At 33.7% G+C, this 19,598-nt stretch overlaps 1 protein-coding gene across 1 annotated transcript in view; it reads right to left on the reverse strand.

Annotated features, from left to right (window-relative positions):
- Positions 1-19,598, reverse strand: part of AGTPBP1 (ATP/GTP binding protein 1) — a 175,637-nt gene that overhangs the window by 132,747 nt on the left and 23,292 nt on the right. The window contains 4 exon segments of the mRNA XM_012640014.1: positions 2,312-2,458; positions 2,872-2,935; positions 5,209-5,276; positions 11,950-12,074. Coding sequence (XP_012495468.1) covers positions 2,312-2,458; positions 2,872-2,935; positions 5,209-5,276; positions 11,950-12,074 — 404 coding nt within the window.

Genomic DNA, 19,598 nt, shown 5'->3' on the forward strand with positions numbered 1-19,598 from the left:
GGAAGTATGAGATAACAATATTGATCAATAAATAAGGTTTTCTTACTTTATTTTTCATTCTCCACAAAAATCTCAAACACGAGTTACAGAAAAATAAGAGACAGCTAATACGTTTCTTACATAAACTGAATATATGTTTAAGTCTTTAGGCCCCTAATACACCTGGAAAATTAAAGTCACCCACAGTTCCTTTCTATAAAACACCTGTTAAAAATACTAGGTTAAATATTTATATAATATATAAAGATATGCATGAAATATATACAGATACACAAACTGTGTATACATATAGCCTCACTTTTTAAAATAAGCATTTTAGCCAAACACTTCAAAGTTTAAAACTCATATATATGCCACAAGGCAATGGAAAACTCTTAAAACACAATTCTAAGAGTTTAGGAAATCACTTTAATCTTTGTGCAGGTAAACAACTGTAAACTGAACATAGGTTCTATTCAACGGATGGGCTCCTCTGTTAACCTAACCTAAATCTGCTTCTTCCTTGATTCTATATCCCATTTTACTCAATTGGTATTTTTTAATATTTTGCATGTCTCATTGTTATAATAATCAGTCTTGTAATTTTTTCTATTTTGGTCTTCTTAACTAGAGTAAAAGTTTCCTAGGCATTGGGACTGTGCAGCACAAATACGACTATTAATGAAAAGCAATGACATATTTTACTTCCATGTTCCTCAAAACATTCCCATCCATACTCCCTCCTTCTAACCTCGACAACAACCATATTACATTCCCTTTACACACATACATAAACAGGCACACACACGCACCCCAAGACATACCTGTGATTCTAACATATTTTTCTTTTTTCTACTAATTCCTCATGAATTTTGGATTCTGAATTCCTGCATGTCACTAGTTGACTATAAAAAAGCATTTCATTACTACATCCAAGAAAAAGAAGTAGCATTTTAGATTTTAAAAACTGAGCAGTTTCTAGAAGAAATCATTGGGGAAATGCTTCAGGACATTGGTCAGGGCAAAGATTTCTTGACTAGGACTTCGAAAGCATAGGTAACCAAAACAAAAATTGACAAATGGGATTACATCAACCTAAAAAGCTTCTGCACACAAAAGGAAACAATCAACAAAGTAAAGAGACAACCTACAGAACAGGAGAATATATTTACAAACTATTCATCCAACAAGAGGTTAATAACCAGAATATATACAGAACTTAACTCAGTAGCAAAAAAACCCACATAATTGGATTTTAAAATGGGCAAAAGATCTCAATTGACATTTTTCAAAAGACGACATATAAATGGCCAATATACAGGAATGTGAAAAAACGTTCAACACTACTAATCATCAGGGAAATGTAAATTAAAATCACAATGAGATACCATCTCACCTCAGTTAAAATGGCTATCATGAAAAAGATAGAAAATAACAAATACTGGCAAGGATGTGTAGAAAAGGGAATGCTCATACACTCTTGGTGGGAATGTAAATTAGTATGGATAGCCGCTATGGAAAATAGTATGGCGGTTCCTCAAAAACCTAAAATAGAACTACCACATGATCCAGCAATCCCAGTGCTGCGTATATCCAAAAGAAATAAAATCAGTATATCAAAGAGATATCTGCATTCTCATGTTTATTGCAGTACTATCAAAATAGCCAAGATCCAGAATCAACCTAAGTATCTATCAATGAATGAATAGATAAAGAAAATGTGGTACATATACACAATAAAATATTATTCAGCCATGAAAAAACTGAAATCCTGCCGTTGGCAGCAACATAGGTGGAAGGAGGAGACATTATGTTAAGTGAAATAAGCCAGGCACAGAAAGATAAATATCACGTGTGCTCACGCATATGTTGGAGCTAAAATAATTGATCTCATAAAGGCGGTGAATAGAATGGTGGCTACCAGGGGCTGGCAAGGGTAGTAGGAAGGGGGGATAAAAAAGGGTTGGTTAAATGGGTACAAAAATACAGTTAGAGGGAATAAGTTCCAGTGTTCAGTCGCACAATACGGCAACTATAGCTAATAACAATTTATCTTATATTTCAAAATAGCTATAGGAGAAATCTGGAATGTTCTCGACACAAAGAAATAAAGAATGTTTAAGGTGACTGATATCTCAAGTACCCAGATTTTATCATTACACATTGTAGGCCTGTATCAAAATATCACATGTACCCCATAAATATGTACAATTATTACATATCCATAAAAATGAGAAATAAAATTTTTAACAATTGAGCAGTTTCAAGGCAGAGAGAATCCATGTTACAAACATTGTTCTAGATTCGATAATCATACAAGTGAAATCCTTACCTTTTGGTCCAATCTTTGCAAGAATAGAATGAATCTGTACCATTAACTCCTCATGTGGGGGAGACTCTTTGCTGGCATTCACAAGTAACTGTAACAATATTTGTGAACCACCTTTGGAAACTAAGAAACTTGCTCTGCGACCTCCACCTAAAAATTTACAAAACAAATCTTGAACAGCGAATCCTCCCATATTAGGTATCACAACTTGTTAGCATTCAAGAAATGGTTAAAAGTGATGACTTCTAAAATCAAGCAAATACCATCAAAATCATATTTTGTTTTATCTCATTTAGTAAGAAAAAAGCATACAAAGAATAAACACAAGTGATGTCAAAATTTTAGATTCAAAGTTCTGAAACACATGGCTCTCAGTAGTTTGAGGGATATTTGAAGATACCAAAAACAAAACAACAACAAAAGAGTTAAGACATTTCAGTTTCTAAATTCCAATACTCAGAATAGTCTCTATGAGTATTAGAAAATTCCAAATAAAGTGTGCATGATACATCGCTGATCACTGTTTACAAACAGAAATTAGACCAAAGGAAACAAAAACTTACCACCTGACACCAGCTCAACAAGAATGCTTAAGATATTGAGTGTAGTTTGAAGATCTTTTGTATTCTGAAATAAATAATTTGCTTTGTTAAGACATTGTAAATTTGTGATTCTCAAACTTTTTGTACCTGTTGGGAACTACCCATATTTGACAAATGACCTTTCCAATTTCTCTAGTAATAAATGTATTCAGGTTTCCACTATTCTCTTATCATTTCAGTCTATGATTCTTGCCTTTAAGAATTTTTACAAATCATTTTGAACTATTTGCTTATATCAACATTAAAAGAAAAATTAATTTGTCATTTGAATTCCTCATCTTTATACCAAAGAAACAGTAAATGAATGAAAATATAAAAGGCACTACAATGTATATGGTGACTACTCAATCACCCAGCTCCCCTCTCAGAAAGCAATCATGTTACCCATTTCTTATGTATCCTGCCAAAGATAACATAAAATCCACGTGAATATACATGTATATACAGATTTATTTCTCCATAAGGATAAAAGAAATTCATGTAAATATACATGTATATACAGATTTATTTCTCTAAATAGTATTGCTCTATAGATATTATTTTGCATCTTGATATTTTACACATTAATAAATAAAGAGCTTCTTTATTCTTTTTAAGGGCTACAGGATATATTCCATTATATGGCTATATCATCGTTTATGTAACCAGTCACCTACCCATAAGATATTTAGGTTGTTTTTAATATTTTGCTATTAAAAATTGCAACAAATAAGTAAGTACATTTATATGTGTTGAAGTACACTTGTATGTGAGATAAATTCCTGGAATTTCTTGGTCGAAGAATATGGGCATTTATTTTGATAATTTATTTTGATAAATAGTACCAAATTGTTCTCCATGGAATAATTATTACTCCCATCAGCATTGTGGAAGAGTAACTATTTCCCGAAGTCTGGACAACCAATCTAATAGGTGAAAATGTTTAAACACTGTCCTTTGGTTACATATGTCTTATCAAAAGTAATGTTCAATCTCAAATGACATTTTTATTTCTTTTTCTGCAAACTGTGCATAGCCTTTTAACGGTTTTCTTTTGGGTTATTGATTTTTTTTCCTTACTGATTGTAGAAGTTCATTATATGTCAAAGAAACTATGAGTCAAAATATTTTTCCTCTGTTTTCCAAGTACCTATGGTGTTTTTTTCATGTACTTTTTGTTAACATGGTTGAATTTATCAATCTTTTATAGCTCCTGTTTTTTCATACTTAGAAAAGCCTTCTTTGTTGTAAGATTATTTAAAATTTCTCCCCTTGCTTCCTCTAGTATTATAATTTCATTTTCCATGCCTAAATCTTTGCTTGATGTAGAATTTATTTTGGTACAGGATGCAGGAAGTAAGGATCCCATGTTATACTTTTCCACATAGCTACCAATAAGTAATCTATTTCTCACTGATCTGAAATGCTACCTTTGTTACATACTACTAAATGCTATAAGCACTTAAATTTATTTTTGGATTTTCTATTCAGTTACACTGATATCTATCTACTAATCACGCATAATTTCTAAACCATTTGAATTACTGAAGCTTTAAAATGTTCTTTGACATTTGGTGGGAATAGTCCTTTCTCATTTCCGTTCTTTTTCAGAAATGTGCTTTTTATTAAATATTTTTGATTCCCCTCCCCCTTTTGGACTTTAGAAACAAAACTTGTAGGAATTTTTATTGAGATTGCTCTAAAGTGACAGATCAATTTAGGGAGAAATGACATCTTTATGATGTCATCTTTATGATGACATCTTTATGATGTCTTTATGATGTGAAGACTTCCTATAAAAAAACATGAACTCATTCCTTGTAACATTGCACTGAATAAAATATAGAATCCAGATTCTGAATATATCCTGCTGGCCCACCCAAAACTTTTAGACTGGCATAGAAATTCAATTATCATCAACATAATATAGTTACTCACCCAATGTATGTAGTAAAACAAATCACAAATGTGTATCAGCTAACACAATACAATAAATGATAATTTTTAATGTCAATCACTTATTTTAAGCTAAAGATATATTTCCAGCTAATATTTTATTTTCTATTACCAATTAGAATGGCATGTTAGGGTTAAAATTTACAGTTATCATTATAATCATAGAGAAATATACTTAAATATTCACCTAATACATACTAGAACACTTTTATCACCATTCCAAATAATACTTTAAGAACACAAAACACACTTTCATTTATTGGCTTTACTTCTAAGATAAAACTTTTACACTTCATGTAAGTTTTCTCTCCAGTATTGCCTGGTATTAGCAGTTATATAGTTAAAGCCCGATTCCTGATTTACCTCTAACGTTGACAGCAGAACTTCCATTCCTGTAGAACCTTTGGCTGTCATTTCTCTCCTCGTTTTTTCTGAAAAGTAGGGAAAAAAAATTCTAAAACACAAATCGAAACAAAATATATATAGTTTTGTTACATATAGCTAATGCAGAATCAGTAAGTCTCCACTGGTCCAATAAACATTCTAAATTGGTTTCTAGATAAGATATTCTTCCCTCCGATGTTGCTAATTCTACTCTGTGGGGACGTCCAGATTTCTGTTAACAAGACCTTCCTTGCATTTCATCACAGCTGCTGTCATGACCTAGTGTCTCCCTATCTGTCCATCTAAAATCTTAAAACCAATAATACAGTACAAGTGCCAGAACTGGGGATAAGGTAGGAGTCTTGATGGCAGCTTCTTTCTTCATCTTTATGATTAGAACTACAAAATAGTTCATCAAAATGGGTGAAAGCAAAAACCTAGTACCATTTTCAAATGTTTTTATGTATTAATACTATTTTAAAATTCTCAATCACACAAAAATAAATAAAACTAAGGAAGAGTTACTTATAAGAGAATCTGGAGAACAGATCACCCAAATGATCCTTTTCCTCTCACTGGGACAGAAGAAAACAGTACAAATTATTTCTATTCAAAAGTTTCTAGAGCTTCTTGATAATTCTTCTCCTGTGAATAACAAGAGAGGAAAAATACCTCATAAACCAACATTTAGGAAAGGAACTAACATTTCCTATTCCATGTACTTTATCTACATTATCTCATTTATACCTCAAAACTTTAACACTCTGAGGAAAAAAAACTACTCTTTTCAGGGGTCAAAAACTTAAGTTGAGAAAGGAGAAGAAACCTTTACAAAGTCATTGAGCAAATAAGTGAAACAGACCAAGTGATCCAGGTGTTTCTGAACCCAAAGCTTACAGTCTTTCATTAATTTAATGCAATTCTAAGAGTCACAGGAATCATTTTTTTAGCAGGATTATTGCAAAAGAGACTCAGTGCCGCTCTCCAACTTTTTCAAATCTGAATACTAATGTCACAAAATCTTTCAATATAGGACAACAATGCCGTGCATTTCACATTTTGAGATCTACAGAACACAAGCCATTCTCAATACAGTACATACTCCACAATAAAGTTTGAAGGACTGGTAGTACCAAATCCAGTGTTTCATATGGAGATAGTCAAGGGAGTTTAAAAGCAGAATGATGAGCACTGAGGCCCTCATGAGGGGAAAATATCAACACAGAGGGGGAAAAAAACTCAGGCTAAGCCTTCAGAACATCATATTTTTGCCCTAAGCAAATCCCTTTCAACGTCATAGACCGGACATACATTTGAATAACTTACTCTAAATTAGGAGTTATTGAAGAGAAGGAAAAATGTACTACAGAGAGGTTATAGTATAATATTATTTATGACAACTATCAATGACTACCTATAAATATTTATCTCTAAACAATCTCCTGCTATCATGTATCATCTCAGGTCGAGTTAATGAATTTTGTTAAACTTACAGAAACCTTACATCTTTCAGAGTAGAAACACCCATCAGTGCTATGAAGATCCTGAACACTGCTCATCTCTGTTCCTTCCCTGCTGCTATATTGATAATGCTTAAAAGAATGACAACTTTTTTTACCTATTAAAAAAGAAAAACACAATGGTAGTAAATTTTTTTCTTTTTAAAATGTATATGATTCCTCTGGCAATGCAACCTATCCGTCACTCTTTCCCCAGCCCAGCTGCCTCCACCAAAAACTATTAAGTTTTAAAAGAAAACAAATAAACCACTGTTTCAAATATTCAATGTATCTTTGATATAATATTAATACCACTGATTTAATATTAAAGCCAAATCATTTTTCTATATTAATATCATGTACATATTCAGAAGTACGAGATCTCCACTTCTAACAAACCATTATATTTTAACCTTCATGGAGAGGAAAAACATTGTTACTTTGAAGATAGTACAATGTAGCCTCTAACTCACTTTGTTATTAACATCCACCATCACTACATTTATGCCTCACACTAAATGAAAACTAGGTGTTAGATTAATAGTTTTTTGGATATTTCAATGTCAATTTGGATAATTCACTCAAATACCAAGAGTTCCATAGTTTCCTGACCTCACAACAACAAAATCCTTTCCCCTTTGCTCCAATTTATCGACCCTCTCAACGGCCATTCTCAGGACCTTAAACTGTTCCACCTCTGACATCTTAATCTGTAATCTTCCACTTACAGACCATAACTTCCTAATATTCCTATTCCTCTTTCCTTTATAAGGATTATATAAACCTTACTGTCTCCTTCATAGAAACTTCTAACTCATCAACTGTAGCACTGTTTACCCACAATAAAGTTCCCTCCACACCTAGGTTGAATTCTAATGTGCCCCCCCAACTCTCCAACCCTTATACAGAAATGAATCCTAAAAACATGCATTCTCTGCTCCTAATCAGAGTAAAAAAAAATTCCACAAGAATTTCTTATTCCAATTTACTGGGATAATAATTCTATGCTTCATTTGGAACCAAAAAAAGAGCCCAAATAGCCAAAGCAATCTTAAGTAAAAAAAAAAAAAAAAACAAAAACAAATCTGGAGGCATCATATTACCAGACTTCAAACTATATTACAAGGCTATGGTAACCAAAACAGCATAGTACTGGTACAAAAATAGAGACATAGACCAATGGAACAGAACAGAGAACCCAGATGTAAAACCATCTACCTACAACCACCTGATCTTTGACAAAGCAGATAACAACATACACTGGGGAAAAGAAGCCCTATTCAATAAATGATGACGGGAAAATCGGATAGCCATATGCAGAAGAATGAAACAAGACCCCTATCTCTCACCACTTATAAAAATTAATTCAAGATGGATAAAAGACTTAAATTTAAGGCATGAAACCATAAGAATTCTAGAAGAAAATGTAGGAAAAACTTTTCTAGACAATGGCCTAGGCAAAGAATTTATGACTAAGACCACAAAGGCAATTATAGAAACAGTAAAAATAAATAAATGGGACTTAATTCATTCAAAAAGTTTCTGCACAGCAAAGAAAATAATCAACAAAGCAAACAGAATGGGAGAAAATATTCACAAACTATATATCTGATAAGGGGCTAATATCAAGATAATCTAAGCTTCCGCTATAAGAAAATGGAAAAATATGCACAAATTAAATTCCAAGCAAGCAGAAGAAAGGAAGCAATAAATTAAGGAAGGAGATCAATGAAACAGAAAAACAGAGAAAATCAATTAAACCAGAAGTTGGTTCTTTCAAAAGATAAACAAAATTGGCCATCTTTTAGCTAGACCAGGGTTTCTTAACCTCAGCACTGTTGACACTTTGGGCCAGATAATTCTTTCTTGTGGAAGGTTGTCTCATCTTTTGTAGAATGTTTAGCAACATCCTTGGCCTCTATCCAACAGATTCCAGTAAGCCCCTCCCAAAAAAGTTTACAACCAAAAATGTCTCCAAACACTGCCAATGTCCCTGGGGGAAGGAGTGGGCAAAATCAAAATCAACCCTGGCTGAGAACTACTGAGCTAGGCGGACCAAGAAAAAAAGAAAGAGGACACAAATAACCAAAATCAACAACGAAAGAGGGGACATCACTCCATACTCTACAGAAACTAACAGGATTATAAGGAAATATTATGAAGAATTGTATGCCAACAAATTAGGCCATCTGCATGAAAATGGGTAATATAAATATGCTTAGGAAAAAAAATAAAGAGTAAATTGCAAAAAGTACCATGCATACTGCAAATAAGCAGTACATTATACAGGCCAAATATAATGCATCCAAGAAAAACTAGGGGCAAATTACGGAAATTTATAAGTTAACTGTGTCAATAAAGTGTGTTGTAGGGGTTGGCTTGTTTTTTAAACCATTTAAATACATAAGGAGCATATGCTTGTTACAACAATTACAACAATTGTAACAGTACAACAGTGTCTAAAATAAAATTAGAAGCTTACCTCATTCCCCTCCATTCCTATCACATCGATATATCTAATGCTGACAAATTATTAATAGTATGTATCCTTCCTTTTTGTTTTGCCTGGCTCATACAAACATTACATACAAATATAATGATTTATTTCATACAAAAATGGGATTATAGATATAGAGTTATAGGAACTAAAGAAACTTGCTTTTTATTAATAGGCTTCCATGACAATTCATATAGCTCCACATATGAACTATATGTTCCACTGATCATAGTTTTTTCTTTCATTTGAAATAAAGTTTTTGGGAACTCAGCCATGCTTGTTCATTTATGTAACATCTATGGCAGCTTCTGCACTACAGGGCAGAGCTGAGTAGCGGTGACAGAGACTGTATGACCTACAAAGCCTAAAAAATGTTCTATCTGGTCCTTCACATTAAACATCTGCCATTCCCTGCTTAAGAGGAGTGGCTCTCAATTTTGGAACCACCTGGAAAGCTTTAACTATAACGACTTTATTGGTCTAGGGTAAATCTGGGTGTGGGGGTTACAAGAGCCCCCATCATCCATAATTTATGACTGATAATAATTGCATAATATGATTGTAAAGTTCCCATCCAGCTATATCAAAATGTATTCAACCATTCTCTCAATGATGGATATTTAGGTTGTTCCTTGATCTTTGATATTACAAACAATGCTATAATAAACATCCCCAAACACTCTTGTATTAGCATTTTTATTTTAGACAAATACATTTCTGAAAGTGGAAATGCCGGGTCAAATACCAAGTGCACTTTAAATCTTAATACACATTGCCAGATTATTTTCTGCAAAGCTCGTAATCATTATTATACCACCAACAGTGTAGGAGTATATCCTATTCCCTGAACCTTCAACAGCACTAGACATTGTCATTCTCTCTCATTTCTGCCAATCTGAGTAGGGAAAGAGATCTTTGTTGTTTTCATTAGCAGTTCCTGAATTTTAAGGAGGTAAAGAAACTTTGTATGTTTATTTGTTGTTTGCATTTCTTCTTCATTGAAGTATAAATTCCCAATCATTTGCTCTCAAATGGATAACTAACTGGATTACCCTATAAATTATGGGACAATCTTTCACTACTTATACTATGTTGGCTGGCGAATCCTAGGTACTACAAACAGAGTCATTGTATCATACACTCCCCTGGGACAGTATTTAGAAGTTGGTTTCCCAGTGATGAGTGGCAGGGTGGGAGGTGGGGCAGTCTCTAATAGTGGCATCGTGGTACCACTTTCAGTGGTAATACTGGAGGAGGGGCTTCCAGGCTGCAACAGGAAGTCTACAGGAGTGGGAGCAATGACAAAAGTGTTATCTATAGGTTTGGAGGACTTGTTTTCTTTTGTTTTTGTTAGATTTTTTGTTTTGTTTTTTTGAAGAGGAGGTATTTCATATGATAATATAGGGAATATATCTGGTACATTTAACTTTGCACTGATACAATGAATATCCCGTACAACTGCCTTAGTTGATAAGCCCAGTTATTTCCAGAGCCTGGAATCCAACATAGTGACTTTACGAATTAAAAGGTACGGGTATTTTAAATTTTGTTGGAAACAAATGCAATCTGTTAGAGACCTTTCCTGGGTTTTGGGGTGGTGTCAACTATCCCCCAAACACATGGGCTGCATAGGAGGAAGTTATCAAAATAAATGAAAAGTCTATGACCATCAAGAAGGCTTAATGGATACTGAGCTTTTGAGAACAGTAAATGCCTACTAAACATCTTATTTCAATGACCTGAACCTTCAGAATAATGAAATGACAAAAAATTAAATGAAGATTATAATTGTTGGACTTTACTTTTAACAGAAATGCCTTTAATAAATGCATCACTGTTAAACATTCAAGTAGCTGCTGATTTTCCCTTATTCAGGGAAAAAAGGGGTGTGTGTGTGTTTTTAAACCAAGCCCAAGTTTCGGAGTCTTATCAAAGTCTTTTTTTTAACTATCTATTGAGATAATTATATGAATTTTATTTGACCTGTTCAAATAATTTTATACTGATATGTTCCCTGACATATACCATTTTGCATTCCTGAAGTATGGGTTCTTTAGCAATGATATTCATCTTTCAATGTATATACTTAATTCACTAATGTTTTATTTGGGCTTTTTCACATTATGCTCCTACGTGCAAAGTCAATACTTCTCGGGTACACTGTTAAGGTTCTGATAACAATTTAGTGGCACTAGCTTCATGATATATAGAAATAATGTCTAATTAAAGATGATGTTTATAGAACATTTTTAACATTTGTTACATGCTACTCATGTAAATCTCATGACAACCTCATGATATCTGTTATCTCAATTACAGAGATGGTACAGATGGTATATCCTAGAGATTCAATAACTTCCTTAAGGTACCCAACTACTGAATCGCGGAGCTTGAATTTCAAAGCAGGGATCACACCAATAACCAATATTCTATGCTACATGACACCTTTTTGTCAATATTCTAAAGTAGCACTGGAATTAGGTGCTACTGAAAATGGCCAGGGGTGGCAATCATACATAAGCAAAATTGTAATCATTATTAGAAACAACACTCTGCAGATCAAATTCCTCCAAAGTTATTCAGTTTTCTACTTCTTGAGTTAATTTGAGGAAGTTCGATTTTTACAGAAAATCATCCATTCATCAAAATTTTGAACACTTTTAGCATCTACTTTTAAAGAATTAAAAAAGCATCCCAAAAACAAAAAAAGAGATTAGAGCTTACCTTGACTTTGAGCCAGATGAAGAATTTTTGATGTAACATATCTGGCAGTATCTGATTCCGTAGATTCAGTATTGATCTTCTCCAGCTGAGCCAGGAGTCCCACAACCCGAGAATTATTGGTAAGGCTAAAAAGAATGTAGAATGTTAGGGCACATTCTACATCAATGGTAAATTCAATACTATAAAGATCACTGTTTGTGAAAAAAATTCTACCCTCATAAAAACATAAAGCGTTTACACATGTCACATTCCCTTACTATGTTTTATAACTTAAAGTTGTTAATTCTGATTTAAGTAGAGAAACACATTCTATTTCAGAAAACCACAAATAACAGATGTCCTTCAACTTTGTCCAGTAACCTTACATCATACCCGGAAAGTTCACCTTTCCATTCTCCAAGAAGACTTTTCACACTTTCTCTGCTTTCTTCAGAACTCTGACAATCCTTCCTCCTACCCACCTCCACTCTGTCAATGCCCTGCGTCACAACTGTTATAAAATCAAACAAAAATACACTTATCTTCCCACTACCAGATCTTTAAACCCATCTATTCCACCTATATTGTTTCTTCCTCGTTCCCATTCATCATACAAATATCTGCACATATAGTAGGTACTATTCTAGAAGTTGCCAATCTACTATAAACAAATACAAAAAATAAGTAAATATGTAAATTATATAGTATGTCAAGTGATGGGAAACGCTATGGAGAAAAAGCAGATTGGGGGAATAAAAGGTACAGGGTGAGGGGGTCAATTTTAAACAGAGTGGTCAGAGAAGACCTCATTGAGAGGTACCATTTAAGGACAGGGCTAAAAGAAGTAAGAGAGTAAGCAAGGCAGAAACTGGCAAAAAGAGCTGTCCAGAAAGAGGGAGTCACAACCACCAAGATCCCAGGGCAGGAGCGTGCTTGCCCTGTCCTATTAACAATGAGGTAGCCAGAGTGGTTGGAACAGACTACTAAAGGAAGAACAGCAGTAAGAGATGAGGTCAGAGTTGGGGGTGGGCATGGGAGAGGACACAGAAAGACAGCAGATCATTTAGAGTCTTATACGCCATTTTAAAGACTGGCTTTTATAATGAGTAATATGGGAAGTTTTTGAGCAGAAGAGTTGTGTGTTCTCACTTTTAAAAGGCTCTCTTTGGCTGGTACGTTGAGATTCAAAGAACAATCCCTGCATTTGTACACTTGATCCCACCCCTTCGTGCACTATCAAAGGATGTGCTCATTCAATTATCCTTTCTCTGATCCATCATCTATTAATATCTCCCTTTCAAGTAATCATACCCGTCAGCATACAAACATGATATGGGTGTTCCTAACAGCTACCCACCCCCCTTCTCTGATACTCCTTCAAAGAGAAATATGTACTTGTTCTCTCCATTTCCTCACATATTGTTCACTTTTCAAACCACTAGCTTAATTCCACACCCTGAGGTCTCCCAAAAATCTCCTGTGGTCACGTCTATCCAGGTCATATTCAGCATTGCAGCACCATCCAAACCACACTACCTCCTTCTTCAAACACTCTCTTCTTTGGGCTTCGGTGACTCTATACGCCCCTGATTTTCCTCCTCTCACCTCTGACACACCTCTAGACATTGATGTCTCCCCCAGCAGCTCTGTCCCAAGCCCGCTTCTCTTCACTCTCTCTACACTTTTACCTTGAGTGATCTCATCTAACCCCACAGCTGTCATTATCATCCATATGCTACTTGGCTCCTACATTCAACAGTAGCCTCAACCTCTGAGAGCTTATCCAACCTAACAAGCCCAATATATAACTTCTTCTGTTTCCTCCTCTCAACCCATTCCTCTTCTAATCTTAACTTCTCAAATTCACATGAAACCATCAGTTGCTCAAGATAAAAATCCAGAGCCCCTTTCCCATATTCCCACCCAACACAAGCTTCATCTCTAAAATATCTAATCCATTCACTTCTCTCCAAATCTATTATTACTACCAAAGTCCAAGCAATCATCCTCTCTCACAGCCTCCTAACTAGTCTGCTTCCCTTCTTGATGCTCAATAATCCATTCCCTCACAGTGACTTTCTCAACTTTTTATTCTGAAATATAGAGTCACAGGAAGTTGCAAAAATAGTGAGTGGTCCCTTATAACTTTCACTCAGTTTCTCCAATGGTTACATTTTATATAACTATAGGACAGTATCAAAACCAGGAAATTGACATTGGTAGGTGCATAGTTCTATGCCATTTTACCACATGTGTAGATTTGTGTAACCACAAATGTAATCAAGTTGCTAACCAACTAAAAACCTTTCAATGGCTTCCTATCAGACTCCCAGTAAAATCTTACTTTATCGCAGCCTAACATAACAGGCCCCACGGCATCTGGCCTCTGCCTACCTCTCAGGCTTTATTTCTTAACAACACTCTTCTCACTCACTAGGCTTCAGCCACAGTGGTCTTCTATCAGTTCCTTGAATACAGCAAGCTTTTCCCCCAACCTCCAGGTCTTTATATTTGATTGTCTTCTCAATAGGGAGGACCATTTCTTCAAGCTTTTCACATAGCCGGCTCTTTCTCATTCCAGGTTGCAATCCAAATACAGGGCCCACTTCCACCAGCCCCTCCACTTCCAATAGCAAAATATATTCACACAATTTATCACTATCTGAAATTATGTAAGTTCCATAAAGGTAAAGACCTTGTATGTCTTATTCTACACACCTATTACTTAGAACAGTAACTAATATAGGCAACATTAGAGCAATACATAGCTATACTTCAGAATGAACAAAAAAATCTGAGAACATATGGAAAACATTTATTTATTATACTTTTTCCATATTAACAACTGGACAACTCCTCTAAATTTGGAGGTACTTCCCCTGAAAAGGTGTCGAGGTTGAAAAAAATACTGAGCATATTATTTGAAAATGTAACTAATATACCATTTAAAAATAATTTTATACAATATTTACCAATTTTTCAGCTAGCCAACACAGTACAGAAATAAGTATTATGTATAAATCTCCAAATAAAAAAAGCCAAAAAAACTTTAATATGTACAGTATATCATTAACAAAAGTTTTTAAATAGGCAAATTCAACATATTCTTATGTGTATCTATATATAATATATACATACATATATAAATGTATTATATAAAAATACATGCATGGAAGTGATGAACATGAAATTCAGAATAGGGACTACCTACAGGGATGAGGACAAAAAATGTTATTAGGCAATCATCTATGCCTTATTTGTAATTTTTTATTTCTTGGGTGATCAGTATATAGGTGTTCATTATACCATTATTCTTTTTGGTTTTCATAAGTATTTCATGATTTTTGAAACTAAAAAATTCTGTAGAGATAAAGTTTATATGTTTAAGTTTTTACAAATTTTCTTTCTCTTCCAATGTTGCAGGAGGAAGGAATGATTCCTTAAAACTGTTCATCATCAATCTGAATGAGCAAAAACTTTAACATTATGGAAAATTTCAAACATGAACAAAAGAAAAAATATAATATAATGAATCATCACATACCCACTACCCAACTTCAACAATTATCAACTCATGCATAATCTTATTTCACACATACCCATATGCAAGCACACACATCCCACTGGCTTCTTTGAAGCAAATTTCAGAGATCATTTCCTCTGAAAAAAATTTCAGCATTAACCATTTTCTAAAATATAAGAACTCTTTAAAAACATGTAACTACAATATCACTATTATACCAAAAACAATGACAATCCTTTAATACCAAAATCTGTGTTCAAATTTCCCAAATTATCTCTCTCATTTTAACAGTTAGTTTGTACAATCAGAAACCAAGCAAAGTCTATAAACTGCATTTGTCTTTTAATCTATAGGTTTCTTATTACTTTTTTTCCTTGAAATTTATTGGTTGAAAACGGTTAGTTGTTTACACTACAGTTTCCTGCATTCTGGATTTTGCCATTACACACCCGATATGTTTATCTATCTTCTATACATATTTTCTGCAAACTGATAGTTGGATGTAAAAGCCTAATCTGATTAAAGCTTGATTTGCTCACAAGAATACTGTATAAGTAGTATTGTACTCTTCCATAAGGAGGCAAATAATGTCTGTCTGGTTATCTTACTTTTGTAACATAAGCAATCGCCAACCACCATTGCTTAGATCCATCATTTTATTAAGAGTTGAAAAATAATGATAATTCTGTCATTCCACCATTCCTTCTTCATTTATAACAGTTATTTCTATAGAGAATTATGGATAATTCCATAAATATTCCATTCCATATTTGGTTATCTAGAGGTATAGTTCATTAAATAAAAGCAAAATAAATGCCAGATTTTTAATTTACTTATATTTACCACTCTTCAGAAGAATGATTTCATTTCCTAAAATCCTCCACAGGTGATCAATGAAGTATTTTGATTTCATGTATCGATATGAATTCATAGATTTAATCATATTTGATATATTTTATCCACTGCAGTTAATGCTCAAACTGTTTCATCTTTGATCAATAGGGGCTTCTCAAAGTTGGCTCCCAAGTCCTTTGGATACCAGCCTAATCTTTGATAGCATACTGGATTTCTACTCTGACAAAGCTCTTACTGACCAGCAGCTCGCAAAGTGTGGTCTACAAAACTCTGAGGGTACTTGAGACCCTTTCAGAAAATCTGCTATGTCAAAAACTATTTTCATAAAAATACCACAACACTATTTACCTTTGACACTGTGTCGACTGTGCATCCCAATGATGTTGGACCATCAGTGCAAAGGCAATAGTGGGTAAAAAGCTGATGCCACAGCACAAATCGAGGTAGTAACATCAAATTGTGCTAGTGGTCACATCACATTCTTCATCACCACACACTTGCAGTTAAGAAAAGGAGGTCAGTTTCACCCATGAGTGCACATCATCTTAACATTGTGTGCGCAAAAACGCTTCTGCTGCACGCTGAAATCTGACAGTTATGTTGGGAGAAAACACATGGCAACTGTTTGAATTGCAAACTGAACTAGCCACTTCTTTTCACAGAATATTACTTTTACTTCAAAAACCAAAGGACAGACAAACAATGATTATTCAGACTGGGATATTTTGCCAGACATTTTCGTTAAAATAAGCAAAGTGAGCCTGTCATTTCAAGGAAACAGCTGTTAGATTTGTTGCCAATGATAAAATTTGAGCTTTCAAGCAAAAATCAGAATTTTGAAAAACATCACTCTAACCATAATGACCTTGATAGTTCCTCAATATTTAAAGAATTTTCTGATAAAAATCAATGGTGATATTAACAAATGTAATTTTTTCATATTGTGTAAAAAAGATCAATATTTAGAGGTTCTGCATAACTCACTAAATCTATTATTTTCCAAATGATCAACACATGATGTTACAAATTCAGAGATGAGTAAAAGAACTATTCAAAGTGCAAGACAGACCAATGGATTTTAATGTAACAGAGTACAAAAAAGTTCACTAACATGGTTTCAGATTCCACATTAAAACAAACCTTTAAGAAACTACCACTTATCAAATTTTAGTATAATATGAAAGAATATCCATTTCAATTTAAATTTCAAACAATATGGTTTTTTCCCAAAGTATACTATTATTTATAACTGTTCCTCATTTATAACCATTACTCTTGCTTTAACCACATTTTTACTGTTTTTCTCCAAATACTGAACATACAATTTTATTTTCCTTCACCATAAATCAAAGAACAATAATTTTAAAAGGCTATTAAAGCACTCTTTCCTTTTCTAATTACATATCTATGTGAGCCAAAATCTTTTTCTTCATATCCTTCAGCAATAAGAACACAAAAACATACACACAAAGTGTGTGTGTGTGTGTGTGTGTGTGTGTGTGTGTGTGTATGAACATATGTGAAGCTAGAAGCAGATAAGAGAATCCAGCTGTCTTCCATTAGAACTATCTTTAAGGTCCAAAAAACTGAAAAGGAGGGAATACTTCTCCATTCCAAAATTCTACGTAGCTAGTAATTGCCCTAATATCGAAACCAGACAAAAACATTACAGGAAAAGAAAACAACAGACCAATATGCCTTGTGAACATATATGCAAAAGTTCCAAACAACCTTTTAGTGAATCAAATCCAACAATATACAAAAATGATAATAATATACCATCACCAAGTAAGTCAATCACAGGAATGCAAGGTTGGTTTAATATTTGAGCATCATTCAATACAATTCACCTAAGAAACTAAAAGAGAAAACCCTTGCAAAAGCATTTCACAAAATCCAACATTCATACTGGATAAAAACTCTCAGCAAAGTAGAATAGAAGGGAATTTCTTTAACCTGTTACATCTACAGAAACCTACAGCTAACAATGTGCTTAGAGGTGAAACAATGAATGCTTAGAATTTTCTCCTAAGATTAGAAACAAGAAAAGGATATTCACCGTCACCACTTCCATTCCAGAGTCTACTGGGTGGGTTCTAGCTAGTACAATCACAGAATAAAAAGAAACAATAGACATCCAGATTGGTAACAAAGATGCAAAACTGTCTTTATTCTCCAACTTCATGATTGTCTATGTAGAAAATCTAAGGGAATCTACAAAAAGTCTACTTGAATTAATAGTGAGCCCAGCAAGGTTGCAGGATATAAGAACAATATATACAAATTAATTATTAATATATTGCTATATACTAGCAACTATCAATAGGAAATTGTTTATAGCATATGTACATTGTAAATAGTAAATTTGAATCTAAAACTATAAAACTTCTAGAAGAAAACACAGGAGAAAATGTTGGTAAACACTGGTTAGGTAAATATTTCTTAGATACAACTCTAAAAGCATAATTCATAAAAGAATAAACAAAATGAATATCATCTAAGTTAAAAACTTCTGATCTTTGACAGATACTGTTTTGAATATAAAGATAAGTCACAAAATGGATGAAAATGTTTGCAGTTCAAATACCTGATAAAGGATTTGTATCTTTAATATAACTGTCCCTCAGTATCTGTGGGGAATTGGTTCCCGGACCCCTGCAAATACCAAAATCTGTGTATGCTCAAGTCCTTTAATTAAAATTATGTGGTATTTGTATATAACCTATACGCATCCTCCTACTTTAAATCATCTCTAGTTTACTTATGATACCTAATACAATATAGATGACATGTAAATAGTGTTATACTGTATTTTTAGGGAATGATGAGGAGAAAAAAGGTCTACACATGTTCAGTACAGACACAACCATCCATTTTCTTCCAAATGTCTTCAATTCACAGTTGGTTGAATCCATAGATGCAGAACCCACAGATACGGAGGACGAATATATAAACAACTTCCAAAACTCAATAATTTTTTAAAAACCCAATTTAATTCATGGGAAGAAGATTTGAAAAGACACATCACAAAATGAGATACACTGAAGGCAAATAAGCGTATGAAAAGATGTTCAACATCATTAGTTATCAGGAAAATGCAAATTAAAATCACAATGAGATACTACTACACCCCTATTAGAACAGCTACAGTCTAAAAAGAATGACCATTCCAAGTGTTGGTGAGGGTGTAGATGAACTAAAACACTCAAGTATTGCTACAGGGAATATGATATGGTACAACCTTTTTGGAAAACAGGTTGCTGGTCATTTCCTAAAAAATTAAACATCAGGT

This window comes from Propithecus coquereli, unplaced genomic scaffold, assembly GCF_000956105.1.
Source record: "Propithecus coquereli isolate 6110/MARCELLA unplaced genomic scaffold, Pcoq_1.0 Scaffold147, whole genome shotgun sequence".
Lineage (NCBI taxonomy): Eukaryota > Metazoa > Chordata > Mammalia > Primates > Indriidae > Propithecus > Propithecus coquereli.